Source organism: Akebia trifoliata, chromosome 2, assembly GCF_017979445.1.
Source record: "Akebia trifoliata isolate Shusen 1 chromosome 2, ASM1797944v1, whole genome shotgun sequence".
Lineage (NCBI taxonomy): Eukaryota > Viridiplantae > Streptophyta > Magnoliopsida > Ranunculales > Lardizabalaceae > Akebia > Akebia trifoliata.
In genome coordinates, this window is record NC_141376.1 from 25031380 (window position 1) to 25050769 (window position 19390).

The 19390-nt window shown below is 34.5% G+C and overlaps 1 protein-coding gene across 1 annotated transcript; it reads right to left on the reverse strand.

Moving 5' to 3' along the window:
- Positions 1 to 2443: 2443 nt before the first annotated feature.
- Positions 2444 to 10441, reverse strand: LOC147409971 (uncharacterized). Its single transcript, XM_086432040.1, has 6 exons — positions 10390 to 10441; positions 10165 to 10286; positions 5525 to 5736; positions 4780 to 5428; positions 3558 to 3839; positions 2444 to 3118 (listed from the first exon to the last, which is right to left on the reverse strand). Exons 1-6 carry the CDS (start codon positions 10439 to 10441, stop codon positions 2444 to 2446), a joined length of 1992 nt encoding a protein of 663 aa, XP_086288166.1.
- Positions 10442 to 19390: the final 8949 nt, after the last annotated feature.

The window sequence follows — 19390 nt, forward strand, 5'->3', positions numbered from 1 at the left end:
TCCTCAACAATCTTACTCAACCTTTCAACCATTCATAGAGTCTCAACTGATATACAATTGTCTTACTTCAACTTTTCAACCACCAATTGCATTAATATCCATGATAATGGAGTTGTTAAATCAATAGAAACAACAACTTCCCAACCAACAAGATAATGCTCAAGCCCTAATCCGTATGGAGATCCAATTAAGGTACCTAAAGCTATCCTTAGAACAAGAAAAGTTTGATCAATTTGAAAATGAGGATATCCCAATCCTAGAAAATTTGTCACTTTTCCAAGATGCCTTTAGTAATTAATTTCAATTCCACGAAGAATTCTATAATTGTCCATTCATAGTCGATAACCCACTTCTTTTTGAAGTCAAAATAGACATCAGTTAGGTTTCAACACCAACTATAGGGAAGATGGAATTAAAACTAGAGTAACAAGTTGTCTTTTTAAAAGAGAGTGATCCATTCCTAGAAGAAATAATCCCACAAACCAATCTTTGGAACAACTTCTCTAAGAAGAACAAATTTATTTAGAGTTGTCTATCAATCCATTCTCAAAAAATAATCTTGTCTTAGAGATCATGAGAAATAATTTCAATCTTCTATTTATACCAACTCCTAAGAATCTAATCACCACCAATAGTGAAACCTCTTTAGAAATTGATCAAATTCTGTATCTCTTTCAAGTTATAATTTCGTAGAATTATAAGGACCCTATCGGTCCTATAATCTTTATCATCACAGGGAACACGATAGTTGAACAATTTATCAAAAAGGTGAATTTCTTAATGCAAAAAAACATAAGTAGGATGTTGGGTGTTTTGCAACATAATTTCCATACAGTTCAAGCAATAGATATTTGTCTAAGTTATACACGGGTGGAAAATCAATTATGGTGTCTATTAAATTTGGTAGTAGGAAAATTCCTAAAGATTACACATTTTCATAGGTTCAGCTAAAAGCGTTAAACTTAGTGCTGATTGGGTGGAAACCCATGTAATCCAAGTTGAAATCCTTAACTCCAATAAGTCTAGCTGAAGACGTAAAACTTAGAGCTATTAGAAGGCAACCTATTTTTTTTAGTAGTTATTTTGTCTATCGTGTTTTCCAACATATCCTAAAAGCCATTCGCCTAGGTTATAAGCCTCTCGATTTCATACAACATACGTTGCGACAGTGGTGAATGGTGCATTATCGCGGTTCAAGAGATATTGTGTTGGTATCAGTAGGACTTCAGGATGTTTTTCAAGTGTTATCCAACCTACTTCATTTTCTTTTGTCAATTTAAATTTTTTATGTGCAAGTACATGTTGACATATCTTGGACAATACCATGTTTAAGTTTGGGGGTGTGTCAATCGGATTTCTACCTACTTTCTTTTATTTTCTTGTATATTCCAAAATCATAAAATTTTGAAAATATTTTGGTGGAAACTTTTTTTTATTTTTTTCAATAAGGTAATCAAGAGTCTAGGTTGAACTAATAAGGTAATCAAGAGTCTAGGTTGAACTAAGTGAGTTTTTTTTACCTTTTTTCTACTTAGAGTATAAGGAAAAACTTGGTTTGATGAACTTTGATTTCCTTATTCATTTGATTGTATGATTAGAAGAAAAATAAAACTGGGTTGAATATGTCTTGAACAACAACCATTGAATTAGACTAGGTACCTTGAAAAGGGTTGTCTGCTTTTCTTCGAAAAAGAATGAAAAATGAGTAGAAAAGAAAAAAAAGTAATAGAGCAAGAAAAGAAAAAGATCCCTCAAAGCAAAAAAGAAAATAAATAATTAAAGTTTAAGAGTTTAGAGTTTCAATAGGGTGAAAGCCTTCAAGTGTAAAAATGTAAGTCTATTGAAATATCACAGATAAAACCCTTTAGAGGTATGAAAATGAACATCCACATTTCTCACTATAAAGGATTTGAGATGAAAATATTTCTCTGTATTTTTGTATTGAGTTGATGGACTATTTAAACAAATTACAAAAGATAAACATAACAACAAAAAGATAAGATAGAGTTTACACATGTTAAAGGGATAGAGAATTCCAGCTATGAGAGTTACAAAGTTGTTCCTATTAATGTGGAGATGTGAAAACGTAACCACAAGACTTGGTCAATATTGTTGGAGGAAGTCTTTCAAGCATATAAGTTAATACGCCCCCGCAAGCTATGCGTCACTGGTTGAAGGCTTAACTTGTCTCGTAGAATAGTGAACCGAGGAGTTGAGAAAGATTGGGTGAGAACATCTACAGTTTGATCTTTTGTAGAAATATAGCGCACATCAAGATCTTGTTTTGCAACTTTGTCATGAACAAAGTGAAAAGCAATATCCACATGTTTCATGCGATTATGAAAATTGGATTTATCGTTAGGTAAGTGGCTCCAATATTGTCACACCAAAGAGTTGGGCATTTTGATTGTGGAACTTCAAGTTCTTTTAAAATGGATTGAATTCAAGTAAGTTCAGTTGTAGCATCAGCTAGAGCACAATACTCGGATTCGATACTAGAACGTGCCACCGAACGTTGCTTTCGTGATGACCAAGAGATGATATTCGGGCCAAAGAAGATGGCATAGTGACTGGTCGATTTGCAATCATCTGGACAGCTGGCCCAATCGGCATCAGAGTAGGCAGAGAGAGTGAAGTTCTTGGAATGTTCAATGGGTATTCCAAGATCAATGGTAGACTTCAAATATCGCAGAATGCGTTTGACTGTTACCCAGTGATTAATTGTGGGTTGGTGCATATATTGACACACAAGATTTACTAAAAAGACAATATCAAGCTGAGTTATAGTGGCGTATTGGAGTGCCCCTACAATGTTTCTATACAAGGTTGCATCAGAGAATGATTCACCATCAGTTTTGTGAAGTTTGGTAGCAGGTGAAAAGGGGTTGCTCAGGGGTTTGGCACCGTCCATAGAGTAATTTTTTAGGAGATCCGCAATGTACTGGTGTTGGGTGAGCTGAAGACCATGGGAGGAATGGAGAATTTCAATACCCAAGAAGAAATTTAACTGGCCAAGATCTTTAATGGCAAACTTCGTGCCGAGCTGATGTATAAGAGACATTATAGCTGAGTTGGAGTTTCCAGTGATAATCACGTCATCCACATAAGAAATAAGTAACTACGCCAGAATGAAAGAAGATAAAAAATAACGTGTCCATTTTAGAAGGTGAAAATATGTTGGTTATAAGAAAAGAATTGAGACGAGCAAACCATGCACGAGGAGCTTGCTTTAAGCCATATAGAGATTTCCATAAACGGCATACATGATTGGGATAATGAGAATCTATAAAACTAAGGGGTTGTTTCATGTAAACTTCCTCTTGTAATTCACCATGTAAGAAGGCATTATAGACGTCAAGTTGTCGAATTGACCAGTTAAGTCCCATAGCTAAGCATAGAATAGTACGAATTGTGATAGATTTGATCACGGGACTGCATGTCTCATGATAATCAACACCTTTTTGTTGATTAAGCCCTTTGGCGATGAGGCGTGCCTTATGGCATTTAATGGTGTCGTCTGCTCATTTTTTTATGTGAAATATCCACTTGCAACCGACTATGATGGAGGTGGGCTGAGAGGGGACTAATGTCCATGTTCCATTTTTGAAGAGTGCTTGGAATTCATCAGCCATTGCAGCACGCCAAAGTGGGTTCTTTGAAGCTTCTGTGACTGAAGTAGGGACTGGTGCATCATTTGAGGTGGCAAGATAGCAAGAAGGTAAAGGGTAGCGTGTGGCAACGTTAAGGACCTTTGGTTTGCGAGTACCATCTCTAGTGCGGGTCACCATAGGATGAGTGTTATCTGTAGGGAGGGAAGTTGATTGTTGAGGGATTGGTTCCTGAGTAGATTGAATTTCAATAATAGGAGCTGGTGCAATTGGTGATGGACATATAATGTGTAAAAAAGGTTGAACGCTGTTTGATGATGCTCTTGTTGGGGAAGACTTTGGAAGAACTGATGGTGACGACACAAATGTAGTTTGTGGAAAAGGTTGGGTTGTCTTGCTTGGGTTATCTGCAAAGGAAACTGAGATTCATCAAATTTAACATTGCGGCTGATGTAGATGCGGCTATTTTTTGGATTAAAACATTTGTAACCACGATGATTTGGGCTGTAGCCAAGGAAGACGCATTTTATCAACCGAAATTCGAGTTTGTGATTACAATATGGACGAAAACACGGGTAGCATGCACAACCGAAGATCTTCAAGAATGGGTAATCAGGTGGTGTTCCAAACAATTTTTCCAATGGAGAGATATTCTTTGTAACTGGAGATGGCATTCGATTTATCAAATAGATTGCCGTATCGAAAACGAAGTCCCAAAAATGCATTGGAAGAGACTCGTGAGCGATTAAAGCAAGTCCTATTTCAACTATGTGACGATGTTTTCGTTCTGTCAAACCATTTTGTTGATGCGTATGTGGACACGAGAGGCGATGTCCAATACCACAAGAGACAAGAAAAGAAGAGAGCGATCGATATTCACCGCTCCAATTAGATTGGAGAAATTTATTTGTTTGTTAAACAATAGTTTGACATGCTTTTTGAATCGAATGAAACAGATCAGTACATCACTTTTCTGAACAAGTGGAAAGATCCAAGTAAATCTGCTAAATGCGTCCATAAAATGCACATAATATTTATTGCCATTAAAGGAACTAAGTGGAGCAGGGCCCCAAACATCAGAATAAATTAAATGAAGAGGTTCAAAAATCGGAATGGATGTTGAGGGAAAGGGGAGAGAGTGACTCTTTCTTTTTTGACAAGCATCACACACCGGTCTCTCATTATTGAAAGTAAAATGCATGCCAAGTTTCTGAAGAATGCTTTGAGTAGTGCGAAATGATGGATGTCCAAGACGTTGATGCCATTTATCTAAGCATTCATGAAGAAATGCTGTTTTATTGCCTACTGAATGTGCATTGTCTGTCCGCAACTCATAAAGACCATCAGTGCTAGGCCCTTGAATCAGAATTTTCCTCGTTCGAATGTCCATAATAGAGAAATGAGACAAATGAAATTCAAATGAGCAATTGTTATCCTTAGTAAATTTGTTGACAGAAAGTAGATTTTTGGTAACCAAAGGCACATGTAAAATATCATTCATTTTGAAATGAGATGTAGGAGTTCGAATAGTATATTGACCAATATGATGAATAGCTAAACCTGCTCCATTACCAATTTTCACCGAGTCTAAGCCAGTGTATCCATTTGAGAACGTGAGATTGCTCAAATCTAAAATAATGTGATGAGTTGCGCCTGTGTCAAGGAACCAACTGTCAGAAGGTTGAGCATTGATAGTAGATGAGTAAGCTTGGGCTGTGTGTGTATTAGGCGGAGCATATTGGAGAGCTTCATTAAAGCGATTACGACATTGGAGAGCAACATGTCCATAGCGGTTGCATACTTGATAGATGGGGTGAGAGCTAGAGAATTATGCAAATGAATCATTGGATCCATGGCATTGGTGGCCAAAGGATTGGCCACGACCACGATATCTGGGATTACGGTTATTGTTATACCGGTGACCACGAAACGGTTGCTGGCCTCGATTTGGATCAGATATAGGAGTGATACGATAAGCAATGTGTGCGGCAGCACCAAGGTCGCTAGGAACAGCATCCTGAGCGATTCGATATTCTTCTGTCAAGAGAAACCCAAGCAGATCAACAAGGGATATAGATTCAACACGAGTAGAGATGGAGGTGCCGAAGGGACCATATTCATGAGGAGACTGCCGAGGATGTAGAGCAAAAGATCCTCATCTTGAATGAGACGAGCAACGATAACAAGTTGGTGAGCAAGCATCTTTGCACGTTGAAAATATTTCTGAATAGTGTCAGATCCCTTTTTGAGACATTGCAGCTCCATACGAAGTTGAAGAATGCCTACGTGAGAATATGACGCAAAGGAGCTCTCAAGTGTTTGCCAGACTTCTTGACAAGTATAAATTCCAATAATTTGGGGGAGCACCTCATCAGAGAGGGAAGTAATAAGCCAACTAAGTAAAAGTTGGTTTTGACGATTCCAATGAACAAATTATGGATTCAAGGTGGAAGCAGCAGATGCAGTAGCACCTGGGATCATTCGTGGAGGACATGGAGTGGAACCGTCCACATATCCAAGAAGTTTGTTACCATGAAGTTGTGGTAAGATTTGGGAGAGCCACATAGGATAATTACCAGGTTCTAATTTGGTATTGATAGCATGAGAGTGGGAAAAAGAAGATTGGAAGGGAGGTCTGGTAGATGAAGAAGATAAGGTGTTGGACGTATCACTCATGTTTGAGGAGAAAAAGAGAAATATATATATATATATATATATATATATATATATATATATATGAGAGATGATCAGATTGAATTTTTTAATACCATATGAAGGATTTGAGACGAAAATAGTTTTCTGTGTTTTTGTATTGAGTTGATGGACTATTTAAATAGATTACAAAGGATAAACATAACAGAAAAAAAATAAGATAAAGTTTACACATGTCAAAGGGATAGAGAATTCCAGCTATGAGAGTTACAAAGCTGTTCCTATTAATGTGGAGATGTGAAAACGTCCCCACAAGAATTGGTCAATATTGTTGGAGGAAGTCTTTCAAGCAGATACGTTAATACTCACTATCTTAGATAGGATGCTAAGTTTTGAATTAAACCCCAAGTTAATATAGCTATTTCTAGGTAAATTGAAGGTTTTTTCGAACTCACTATAGGAAATCGAATCTCTAAAGTTTCTAAGTTAGAATTTCTATTTTTTTAAGATGAATTGAAAATCTAATTTTTGTCAAAGAGAAATAAGAGTTGGGACTATATACCAAGTGTTACTTCCAAATGACTCACAAACCATAATTGACTAGTGCTTTTCAATATAAGTTTTGATTTTAACCATTTTTAAGTCAAAGTTATTTTGAATTTTGTAGCTATATTCTTTGCAAACCTTCATGAGTCAAACTCGTCTACTAGGAATAACTTAATGGTTTAAGAGCCTGTTGCATTCGCTAAATGTAGTAGAAATACTTGCGAAAGTGCTAGTTTTATTTTCTATGGACTAAAAAATATAAGTTTGGGGGTGTGATCAGTGTCTCAAAATACTAATTTATCCGCACTTTTCCTTGACATTTATCTCGATTTTTGTCCCTATTTATCTATACTCAGTAAATAATCATGTTAAGCCTAAAAATATCACATTGCATATTCTTACATGCTAATTAGGCTTAGTTATTCATAAATAATTATATTTATTGGAAAATGTTGATTACATGTATTCACTGTGTAAATTAATAATCAGACCATCAAATTAGGCTTCAAAATTAGAAACTAGTCATTGCATTTCAATTTGGAGGACCAATCAAACATCAAGGTCCAATCTTGAGATCAAATGTTCCACTTTTATCGCAATGTGGTGGACCTCGGTTGGAACGCCCTATGATTGTGTGAGTATGCTTTGTACGTGATCTTATCCGCAATAGCTAAGGCGATTAAGAATAAATCCTTACAGAACTTAGGATTTTTATAAATAGAGCATTTCTTAATGTAGAAATGGCCTTTGTTTTACCTTTTCTTTGGCTCTTTGCCCTTTCTGTTACTCCCTTCTTGGGTCCCTTTTGGCTTCTTACCTTTCTTCCTTTAATCTAAGGCCTTTGACTTTTTCTCTTGTATTTTCTCTTTTTAGCTTAGGTTTTCAATAAAATTATGTAATTTTTATAAGTGAGAGGGTGAGGATAGATTGTAATTATCTATGTTTAATGAAATAAGATTTGTTCTTCTTCATCTATCTTTTTCTATCACTTGCAATGATATTAAGATAATCTCCTCTCCATTGAAGAGTTGAGAAGCCTAGAGCAAGATTACTTTATTGTATTTTAGTTTTTTACCTCTTAATTTCTTTTAATGTTTATGAGTCTCTTCAAGATTTGCCCACTTCTATGGATTAAGGCTAGAAATGAACTCGTACACCATTTATACTTAACTTAAATGCTTCATTCTTTAATTAAATAAAGATATAGTATGCTTAATCTAGATATTTTGTAATAAGGAATTCACATATTAGAGAGTGGAGGAATTCTACTTTAGTGTTCTTTAAATATAATTTTATCTTGTTAAATCTTTCGATTTAAGAAGCTAAAACCAAGCCCTTATGATTGAGTTATTAAAGAGGTTAGGAACTAGATTTGGCTTAATAATTTGCTCTACGTAAATCCTTTCCAATGGTATTTCCCTCCATAGTTTTAGTTTTATTTTATCTTCTATTAGTTTAATTTTCAACAAGTTTTATTTTCTTTTAGTTACTTCAAAAATACGAAAACAAATTTATATGTTAGCTTAAATTAATTTTATAATCTTAGCTTGATTCTACTTCCTTTCTCTTAGGTTCGATCATTTACTTACCTCACATGTCAAGGAAAGTTACATTTATATCAATTTTTATGGGAAGGACAATGATAGTCATATCATAATGTTTGATCAAGTATGTGTTAGTCTTTAATTGTGGTGTGATAAATAATTTAAGTGATTGGGATTGGGATGCAAACAACAACCATCTTTAAGAGTTTAAGAGTATAAGGATACAATAAGCATTAAATATTTTAAAATGACGTAGATTCATTCAAAGATTTGCATAGTGAAAATCTAGATAAAGTAAAGTTTTGTGAGTAACAAACTTCATAAAGTAAGGTTTATTGTAAAAATCTAAACATTCAAATATTCAACATGACCTTCATTGTCCCAATAGAAACTAATAAACACATATCTCAAACATATATATTCATGTTGTAAACACCCCATTTTTGCATCTGCCTAATTCGACATTTCGTCACCCGGTTACCGTGGATTCCTAATGATGATCGTAAAGAACTCGAAGGCTTGTGAGTACTATCCCTGATTTCCTCTGTTTCTACTATTTTCATCTCCCCTACTCGTTACGACTCGACATAGAAACTTACGCACGCCTAGGATCGCTACACATTACACCCGATTTAGTAAGCACGTACATTTAGGTTCGTTACACAGTTCGATAACCTAGAGACCTCGCTACGCTAGGAAAATACGACTTTAAAACATAGAAATAATCACGTTGGAACTGAAAAAAATCTCACGCTAAAATTTGTAAAAATCGATAAAATAACGAAAATACCCCTCATAAATTTTGGACCCCCGAAAGACCTCGAAAATACCTCCATTGCACTCAGAACATGATTTCGAGTCTAACGGGACCCAAACCGACGAAAACAGAGAAATTTAAAAAAAATCATAAAAATTATCGAAATGCCCCTCAACTTTCAAATTCAACATAGAGATCCCGATCGTTAGGGAAATGTAATAAAAACCAAAACCCAATTAAAAATCCAATCCAACAATTGAAAAATAAAACTTAAATTAAAAATTAAGAAAAAGAATCAAAACAATTAAAAATAAACTTCAATTTAAAAATTAAACAATTAAAACTCAAAATTTAATTCATAATTAAACAATTAAAATCTAATTCAAAATCAAACAATCGAATAATTAAAATTTAATCAAACAATCGAATAATTAAAATTTAATCAAGCAATCGAATTAATCAAAAACAAATTCAATCGAGCGGTGAAACGAAATCCAAAATCAAATGGCCAATTAACAATTAAAACTCAAATTAAAAATTAAAACCAAATTAAATTTTTTAACCAAACTCAAAAAAAAAACTAATCAATTAATTAAACTTAAAATTAAAAAATTAATCAACAAACAAAAACTCAAAACAAAAATTAACCAAATTGATAAAATCGATCAACCGTAACTCGACAACAAGAGACCACCATCGTGGTACGAGTAACATGGGAACATTACTCCTCATTCTCCAAAAGGAAACCAAAGGAGAGGAATACGTGTTTCTGCAATACCCAACGCCCAGCCACCTTTATTTATTTATCTCTTTACCAGAAGAACGTTTTCAACAGAACTCTCCTCTCTTCTCCACGTCCCTCTGCCCAGCTAACCTTCCCAACACTCATCTCTCTGCCCAGCCCTATCTTTTCCTTCATTACCACTCACAGCCCCATCTCTAACGCCATTGCAGCCCCCTGTTCTCCTCCCCCATTAAACCTGCAACACAGCCCCTCCTATCTTCTTCATTGATTTTCTCATTCCTCTCCTTCACCTCTCTCTCACGTCCCTCTCACCTCTCTCTCCCATCCCTGCAGCATGACCATTGCAGCCATTGTTGCAGCTACATTCCTTGCTGCCCAACGCCCAGCCACCTTTATCTCCTTGTAAAAACGTCTTCTCCTCTCTCTATTGGTTGCTGTACCAACGCCCAATATCGGCCCAGTCGTCTCTTCCAGCTATCATCTTCACCCGACGTTCCAGCAGTCATCTCATTCAGCCGTTATCCTCTTCACATGTACGGATGCTCACGAGCTTTTGAGGATCGTACCTGAAGGAATCAAATTTTGACATCTCTCTATAGGTAAGTCCCTCTTTAGCTTTTGTATTTATTTATTACTTACTTTGCATGTATATAGAATTAGGGAGATATGTATTTTATGTATTTTTTAGGCTTATTTGTTAGGTTTTTTTTTTTTTTTTTCATAGAGGTAGGACTATTAGAGCATTTTTTTATTTATTTTACGTAGTTTTATATATATATATATATATATATATATATATATATATATATATATATATATATATATATATATATATATATATATATATATATATATATATATATATATTATATTGATGAGGTTAGGCTAGTTCTTTTTATGTATTCTTTTCTATATTTTATTTATTCTTTTTACGTTTTAGTGGAATTGGAAAAATCTGCTTTTTTTGTATTATTTTCATTATTTATTTATATATGCATATCAATAGGGCTTGTCGAATATTTACTGTGTATATTTTCTTCATTTTTTTATTTTTTGTTTTCATTGCATGTCAATAGTATTAGGAAACTATATTTTGTGCATTTTTTATTTTATTTTTTTATTTTTTTATTAGTTATTTTTGCATGCCGATAGGATTAATAAAATGTTTCTTTTATACATTTTTTATTTTTTTATTGCATATTGATAGGATTAGAGGAGTATTATTTGTGCATCTTTTTTATGAGTTCGTGGTGGCATGGTCTTTGTGTTTGAACATGATGGTTCCATACGATTTTTGCTATAGATTTGTAACGAATTGATGATGAGTTTAGAATGTTCCCATGTGATTAGTATGCCCCTTGACTTAACAAATATGCTTGTTGTCGAATGATAGTTATTTGGACAAAATCAAAAGTCATATATGCATGCTTGTTTTGATTAATTTAAGGATTCATGAACATAGAAATTTTCTTATGGGTTTTTCTTGCAAATTTGAAAATTTTGTGCAATGATATGTGTCAATCTCCAATTTGGTAAGTGTGATAACGTGAATTCTTTGTTTTTGACAAATTTTCAATTTGGTGATTCTTGGCAAATCCATAACCTTCCAATTTGAGAATTCATTTTCATACAAATCTCCTTTTAGAAATTATTTGCAGGTTATTGGAAAATTCATGTTTGGAAACCTTCTAATAGGAGGTTGCATAATTTTCTATTTTGGGAAAGACACATACTTGTAATTTTCCATTTTAGGAAGTTCATATTTTATCAATTTCCCAATTTAGAAGATTTTGCATCCTTGTATTTAGAAGGTTCACATTCATGGAAATTTGGGAGTTTCAAATTTAGAAACTTACATTTTTAGAATGTTCCATTTTAGAAAATGTATCTTTTTAAATTTTTAATTTGGGAATTCAGCATATATCTCTTGAATTCTAATTTATGAATTTTCACATTCCTAATTTGAAAATATTATAAATCCCAATTTAGCAGGTTTCTATTTGTAATCTTCCCATTCAGAATATTCTCATGAGTTCTATTTTGGACAACTTAGAAAATACTTGCAGGTGGAGTTTCTTAATTGATTTCAGGTTATGGAGCTAATTAGGATTTTTTCAAACCCTTCCACATTTTGTGGAATTCAAAGAAAGATCATGTGATAATTGGGACAATTTTTAGCCATAGGATTTGGTTGGAAAACCCAACATAAGTTGATGATGATGATTAGACTGTGATCTTGACTGTGATCTTTGTATGTTGACCATAGGATGATTTTGGATTGTAGTAGAGACCGATCGTCTTGATCGGGCAGGTTCGGTGCCTAACACCTTCCGAAACCCGTAATATAACCCCTTACCCATCTCTTTGATCCGTTGATCGACCCATTATCCATTTGGAGTTATTTATGGTTCCTAGACCTAAATTAGGTGGCGACTCTCTTCTTTTAAAGTCCCCCATTTATAAATCGGACCCTTACCCACTATTTAGTGAAGAAGAGTCGAGGCGATTTCACATGTTAAATCAAAATAGGGTATGGTTACTTACCATGTACCATCACAATTTAATATTTGATTCAATGTGTTTGGAGATACGTATTTCAATTCACGTTCCTTGTAACTTTCAAAATCCCAATGAAATTTGATCATTTTAATTGTTAGACTCACATTCCCCATTTTCTCTATGTGGATCGGTTGGATTAGTGATTGATGGATATTACTTCTCTTATTATGTTGTTTCTCCACAAATCCTTTTGTGTTTAACGTACTTAATATGGGTTAGCCAATCCCTTTTTATAGACGAAAGTTGAGGGCCTAAAATCATTCTCTTTATAGGTTTCCTATCCGTCATGATTTTTTACTAAACCTTAAAGAATGTAGAGTTTTAATTATATTGAAACTAAGAAATAAAAATAAACAAACTTTTATTTAGTACTAATATTAATGCCAATTACATAACCACTTCAAAATAATTTATTCCATATACATAAAAGATTTTTCCAAAAAACCTATCATAATAACATGTTCTCTATAATCTTTTCGTGATAACTCTTTTGTCAATGGATCAGCTATCATTTGAGTGGTACTAATATCTTTTATTAATGCTAATTATTTCTAGATTCTTTCTCTGACTACCAAATATTTGATTTCCATGTGTTTCGCACATTTTGAGTACTTTTCATTATTAAAGAAAAATACAACTGCGATATTATCACAATATATCTTCAGTAGCCTGGCTATAGAGTTGACAATTCCAAGTCCTAAGATAAAATTTTGTAACTAAAGAGCGTGACTCGTGGTCTTAAAGCATGCCACAAATTCTGCCTCCATAATGGATAAAGCAGTAATGTTCCACTTCACGCTTTTCCATGAGATAACTCCTCATACTAGTAGAAATACGAAACTTGATATAGATTTTTTACTATCAAAACATCCGATAAAATCTGAATTCGAGTATTTGATCACCTCAAGATGATCTGATCTCCTGTAAGTGAACATATAGTCTTTCATCTCTTATAAATATCTCATAACATTCTTTGCAACTTTCCAATGATCCATTCTCGGGTTACTTTGATATCATCCCAACATTCCAACTGTAAAATTGATATCTGGTATGGTATAGGTTTGAGCATACATCAAACTCCCAGTAGCTAAAGTGTATGAAATATCCTTTATATGTTCCCTTTCTAAATCATTTTGCGGATATTGCATTAAGTTGAACTTGTCTCCTTTCTTGATAGATGCGCCACAATTGGAATAAGATTGCATATTATATCTCTCTAGGACTCTGTTGATATAATCTTTCTAAGACAACCCTAATAATCCTTGAGATTTATTCCTAAGGATTTTTACTCCAATAACATATGTTGCCTCACTTATATCAATCATCTTAAAATTCTTAGTGAGATAATTTTTGATTTCGTGCAACAAACCAAGATCACTTCTTGCTAACAGAATATCATCCACATACAGAACCAACATAATAAACTTGTTCCCACTGATCTTCAGATATATACACTAGTCAACAGTATTTTCCTTAAATCTAAAATTGGTAATGGTATCATTAAACTTTATGTACTACTGCCTTTAAGCTTGTTTAAGTTCGTAAATGGAATTCTTAAGTCTGCAAGTTAGACTTTCATTTCCTTTTCTGTTAACGCTTTAGGTTGTTCCATGTGGATTTCTTCATCTAAACTCCCATTTAAGAAAGTCATTTTCACATCCATCTAGTGTAACTTCAAATCATAATGAGCCACCAATGCCATAATGATTCTAAATGTGTCTTTCTTTAAAATTAGAGAGAAAATCTAAGTGTAATCAATGCATTTCTTTAGAGTAAAACCTTTAGTCATAAGTTTGGCTTTAAATCCTTCGATATTGCCTTTTACGTCGTACTTGATCTTATAGACTCACTTACAACTGACTCTTTAATATTTAGGAAGCAATTCGATGAGATTCCAAATACTATTCTGGTCCATAGATTTTAACTCTTCTTTTATGACATTCATCCACTTAATAGAATCATTACTTTCCATTACTTGTAAAAATGTAACCAGATATTTATTTATCCCAATATCAAAATCAGATTCTTGTAGGTATACCACGTAATCATCTAAAATGGTAGGTCTTCTTTCTTTGAAAGATCTTCTTAGAACTACTTGTGGGAAATCTTCAATTATAATGGTTGAGTCTTGATGGAATGGTGAACCAACTTATTCTAACTATTGGCCATTCTCTTCAAGTTATTGAACATCTTGAGAACTAACAATTTCATGAATATTAAGAGGTGGTAGAATATCCATTCTTATTTCTTTGAGAGTTTTTTTATATGGTTTAACATTCCCACTAATCTCACCATTTTTCAAGAATTTGATATTTTCGATTTTAACTATTCTCGTAATATGGTTAGGATAATAGAACTTGTATCCTTTATACTTTTCTAAATAACCAATGAAATATCCAGATATAGTCTTGGGATCCAATTTCTTTTCCTATGGGTTATAGATCATTACTTCCGTTAGGTTGCTCTAAATATGTAAGTATCTTAAACTGGGTTTCCTACCAATCTATAATTCGAATGGAGTTTTAAGAATTACTTTACTGGTAATTCTATTTAAGATGTACAATTCGATTTTTTATGCTTCTCCCCACAAGAATTTCGAAACTGTTGAGTGACTTAACATACTCTTACTTATGTCCATAAGTGTATGATTATGCCTTTCAACTATACCATTTTGCAGAGGCATTTCAAGCATTATGTACTGTGCACAAATACTTAACCTTTCTAAACGCTTAGTAAAAGGGGCAGGGTTTCTGACCTGATTCACCAAATCTACCATAGTATTCACTTCTTTTATCTGACCTAACTATTTTAGCTTTTTTGTCTAACTGCCTTTCTACTTCAGTTATAAATGTTTAAAAGATATCCATAGACTGAGATTTTTCATGAATTAGATAGACATAGCCATACCTAGAGAAGTCATCTATGAAGATGATGAAATATCTTTCTCCATTCAAACATGCAGTAGGAAATTATCCACAAATATTAGTGTATATGATCTCAAGAAATTTTTTACTTCTTGTGCCTCTTTTCTTAGTATGTCTATTTTGTTTTCACTTAATGCAATCCATACATACTGAGAAATCTGTGAAGTCTAAATTGTCTAAAACTTTGTCCTTCAGTAATCTCTTTATCCTAACTCTAGAGATGTGTCCCAGATGTTTATGCCACAAGATTGAGGAATTTTCATTAATCAGCCACGTTTTAAACCATTTTTCGAATGCAGGGAAAATAAATATTTGGTATAATCATAATTTAAATTTACTTTATATAAACCATAAATAAAATCCCAGATCTAACTAAAACTGAACAGAAAAATAATTTTAATTGTCCAAATTCAAAAGAAATCAAATAACCTAAACTATCTATGTGGCGTCCCACTGAACGCTAACACAAATCCCAATGCCAAATCTCAAGGTACTAGGTGGCACCTCGAAATTTCGGCATGGCCTCCTCTGTATATGTTAGCGTTTAACGGAACACAACACCTAATAAACAAAGTTATAACAAAACTTGTATATAAAGATGTAAATACAAGAATAACAGCGGAAGACTAATTACATCTAACATGTAAATAGATCAGAGTGCGGAAGTTTAGCGATATACATGCTTACAAAAGTCCAACCTCACTCTAACACAACCCTAACACTCAACTTCAAAATGTGTATACACCTGGACGAAAACTGACTACACAAAAAGGGTATGGCCCTGGTGCTCATCAGGCAACAAATTCTGGCCGTCGAGCTGACCGACCAGGTACTCCTCACTTACCGACTCTGCGCCTGCCTCCGTAACTGCAAGTGCTGAAGCAAAAAAAATAGGAAGGAAAGAGTGAGTAACAATGGTTACCCAGTAGGTCCACAAGTAATTCCTACTAATAACCCTCCTTAAACATGATCGAATAAAACATACTGAATATTTTAACGCATACAAGGTTTTACAGAATAAAATACGATCAACTGGTACATATAGTCAGGGATGAGTAACTAAACAGTTTTAAAGTTTCGCATAGCATCAATCATCCATAGTCATTATACATTTTCCATTTTATGCAAATACAGTTGTTGACAACATTGAAATAATAGACATGCTTTTCAGTTTATAATTCAAAATATAACAACAGAAACATAATACAAGTGGTGGAGTATTGGAATTAAAAAGTTGGGATTCACGACTGGATCGCTCCCAATCGGGACATGATATTCCTCAATAACATTGTAGTTCCTGATTTTGTGGCTGGTCACTGTTTACCACGCTTGCGGGATCATTTATCCGGCTTAGGCTGGCCGTTTGACGTGACCGTAAGCAATGGGTCTCTTTTCGATGTGTCAGAACGTTCGACTACTACTAGATTGTTAGTGATCACTGACCAATCATCTTCGTCTATAACTATCAGGCGTGCATGTGATTCCCAAATGACACTCCACTCGTATACGACTACCTTTACAATACACGTTCACTGGTAAAGATAAAAAAGGAATGGACCCGGATTCCAGTTGTGACTCCACTCTCATACGCGTCCCATATCACGTATGAGCTTGGTGGTCCCTACCGTACATCCCAAGATAGTGCACCCCTCCGGATGATGTGATGGACTATCCTTTTAGGCATTCGTAGACCCTTTAACAGCTCACAAAATAGCTACATATATATATATATATATATATATATTGTTTTTCATTTAAAACAAAAGAGAAATTAACAGAACAGGATTGAGAATGGATATCCAGTTCCTACCATGCAACCATGGCCATCCGGCCTAAAAATAAATAACAGTACTCAGCGCACGCGCTAATAAAATCGTAAATAGATAAGTAACCCTTTCATTAATAACCTAGATATCCTTTCACCAACCTACACACAACATACAATGTAAAATGCAGACATCACCCCTCGGGTGTGATTTTGACATTTTACCGTTCATTCCCTTTTCTCATTCTCTCGACATTCTCACTTTTCATCTTTTCAAATCAATCATCCATTTCCAATCTTTCAAAGTCATTCTTTTAGTCTTTCCATTGAAAATCATCAAAATTTATTTAAAAACAAGGTCCCGGCGATGCACGGGACCAAAGCCGTTAAAAACAAGGAAAGTTGGTGAAAATTTGGCTAAGTGTCGAAAACTCAAATTTTCAAAGTTCTCGAAATTGAAAACGGGTTTTTCAAAATGAAAGTCTCAATCATGAGATTCGACACAATATAGTTTTTGAAATCTAATTCAAAGTAATGCGAAAGTTATTACATTTTGAAAATTTGTCGAAAACGTCGAAATCTACGTTTTGTTCTTGAAACCAAAATTCGGATTTTGATCCTTTGAGATTTGGATCTTGAAATCATTTTCGTTGTTCCGAAATGGGGGGTAAAACCTTAATTTCATTAAAGAACTTAAAGTAAATGGATATTTACTTAAATATTTTTAATGAAATGAAGGGTGGGAAATCAAATATAAGGCGTGAGGAGGTCAAGCCAAGAGTCAGAACACAGTTCTGAAGAGAACTATTTCTGTCGGTGGCAGAATCAGAATGCTGTCGGTGGAACCGACAGAATACTCATCGGCAGGTGTCGGTGGGATCGACGGCTCCTGCAGACAGAACAATTTTTTTCGCTATTCTTGATTTCGTCGGTGGCAGAAGCCTCATTCTATCGGTGGGACCGACCGAATGGCTTCGGTAGGTGCCGGTGGCACCGACCCTTCCCGCCGACAGCCTGAACCTCACTCGCTATTTTTGGGTTTTTCGATCCTTTCTTTGGATCTTTGTTCCGTTCTTCAAACCCTTCAACCCACCCACGAAACGTTTAAATATGAATAAAACACATCAAATCTCTATTTCTAGCGTGAATTTCAATTCAAACAAAGATTTCTACGATTTAGAACAAACAATAAGTTTTTTAAAAACAACCTAAATACACATTTCGAAAATCTAAAGTTACCAATAGGAATTGAAAATCCCCTACCGTTGTAGACGCCAAGGATATACACTAGCAATACAAATCAAGGTTGGATGTTTCGAGAGTCGAGGTTGGGCTGACTTGGATGCAAAATAGGCGAAGGTTTGCAAAGCATTTGACGACGATGCTCTTCTTCGCTTTTACAATAAAGGGTAACTCTAACTCCTACTCGATGGAACCTTTGGATGGAAGGTGTAGAGTTTCTTTCGCACTATACGGCTGATTATTGATGGAGGGTAGGGAAAAAGAATGAGAATGGACAACCCAAGATGGTGAAGTTGTTGTCCTCGTCGTGGCCGGCAACTTTGCCTTCTTCGTCGAGGTTCAACTCAACCTCGATCGCATTGAAACCCTTGGGTTGAAAAGTGACTGTCGTTTGGCTCTTTGGAGAAGAAGAGAAAAGAATGAAATAAAAGAAAATCAGATTTCTTTTATAACAAAGCTGAGGGCATACTTGTAATTTTTCCATCATTTCTAGTTTCGATCGTAACTTAACTGTTCGGACTCAGAAATTGACAAGTGAGTATACCATTTCGAATAATTTTTTGTTGCGGACCTAACGGTGTCATCAAATCTTTTCGATTCTCATTCTAACAAAATTCCACTATTTTGGGTCCCACTTAACGTGAAATTCGAGGATTTGTTAACTTTTTCCTCCGAACTCGAATTCGAGCTTGCTTACAAGCTAATGTATATATTCCGATCCTTTTGAATCTAATGACGAACTCGGTTTTTCTCAAAATTAATCATAGCAATATTTGAGTATTTTACTCTAAGTCTCTCCTTCGATATTTTCCTCCAAATCTCACCATTTAATTTCCTCGAGATATGAGTTGAAAATCTGGGGTGTTACAATCTAATCTAGATAAATAAACTAAATTCCTAGATATGGTAGGTACATAAAAAAGTTATCTCTAGATCCATCTGATGACCAATCTCCAATACTAAGTGATAGGTTCTTATATCTAGCACTTGCACTTCGAGACGGTTCCCCATGAAGATAGATCTTTCACGTTGCATTGGTTTCCTACTT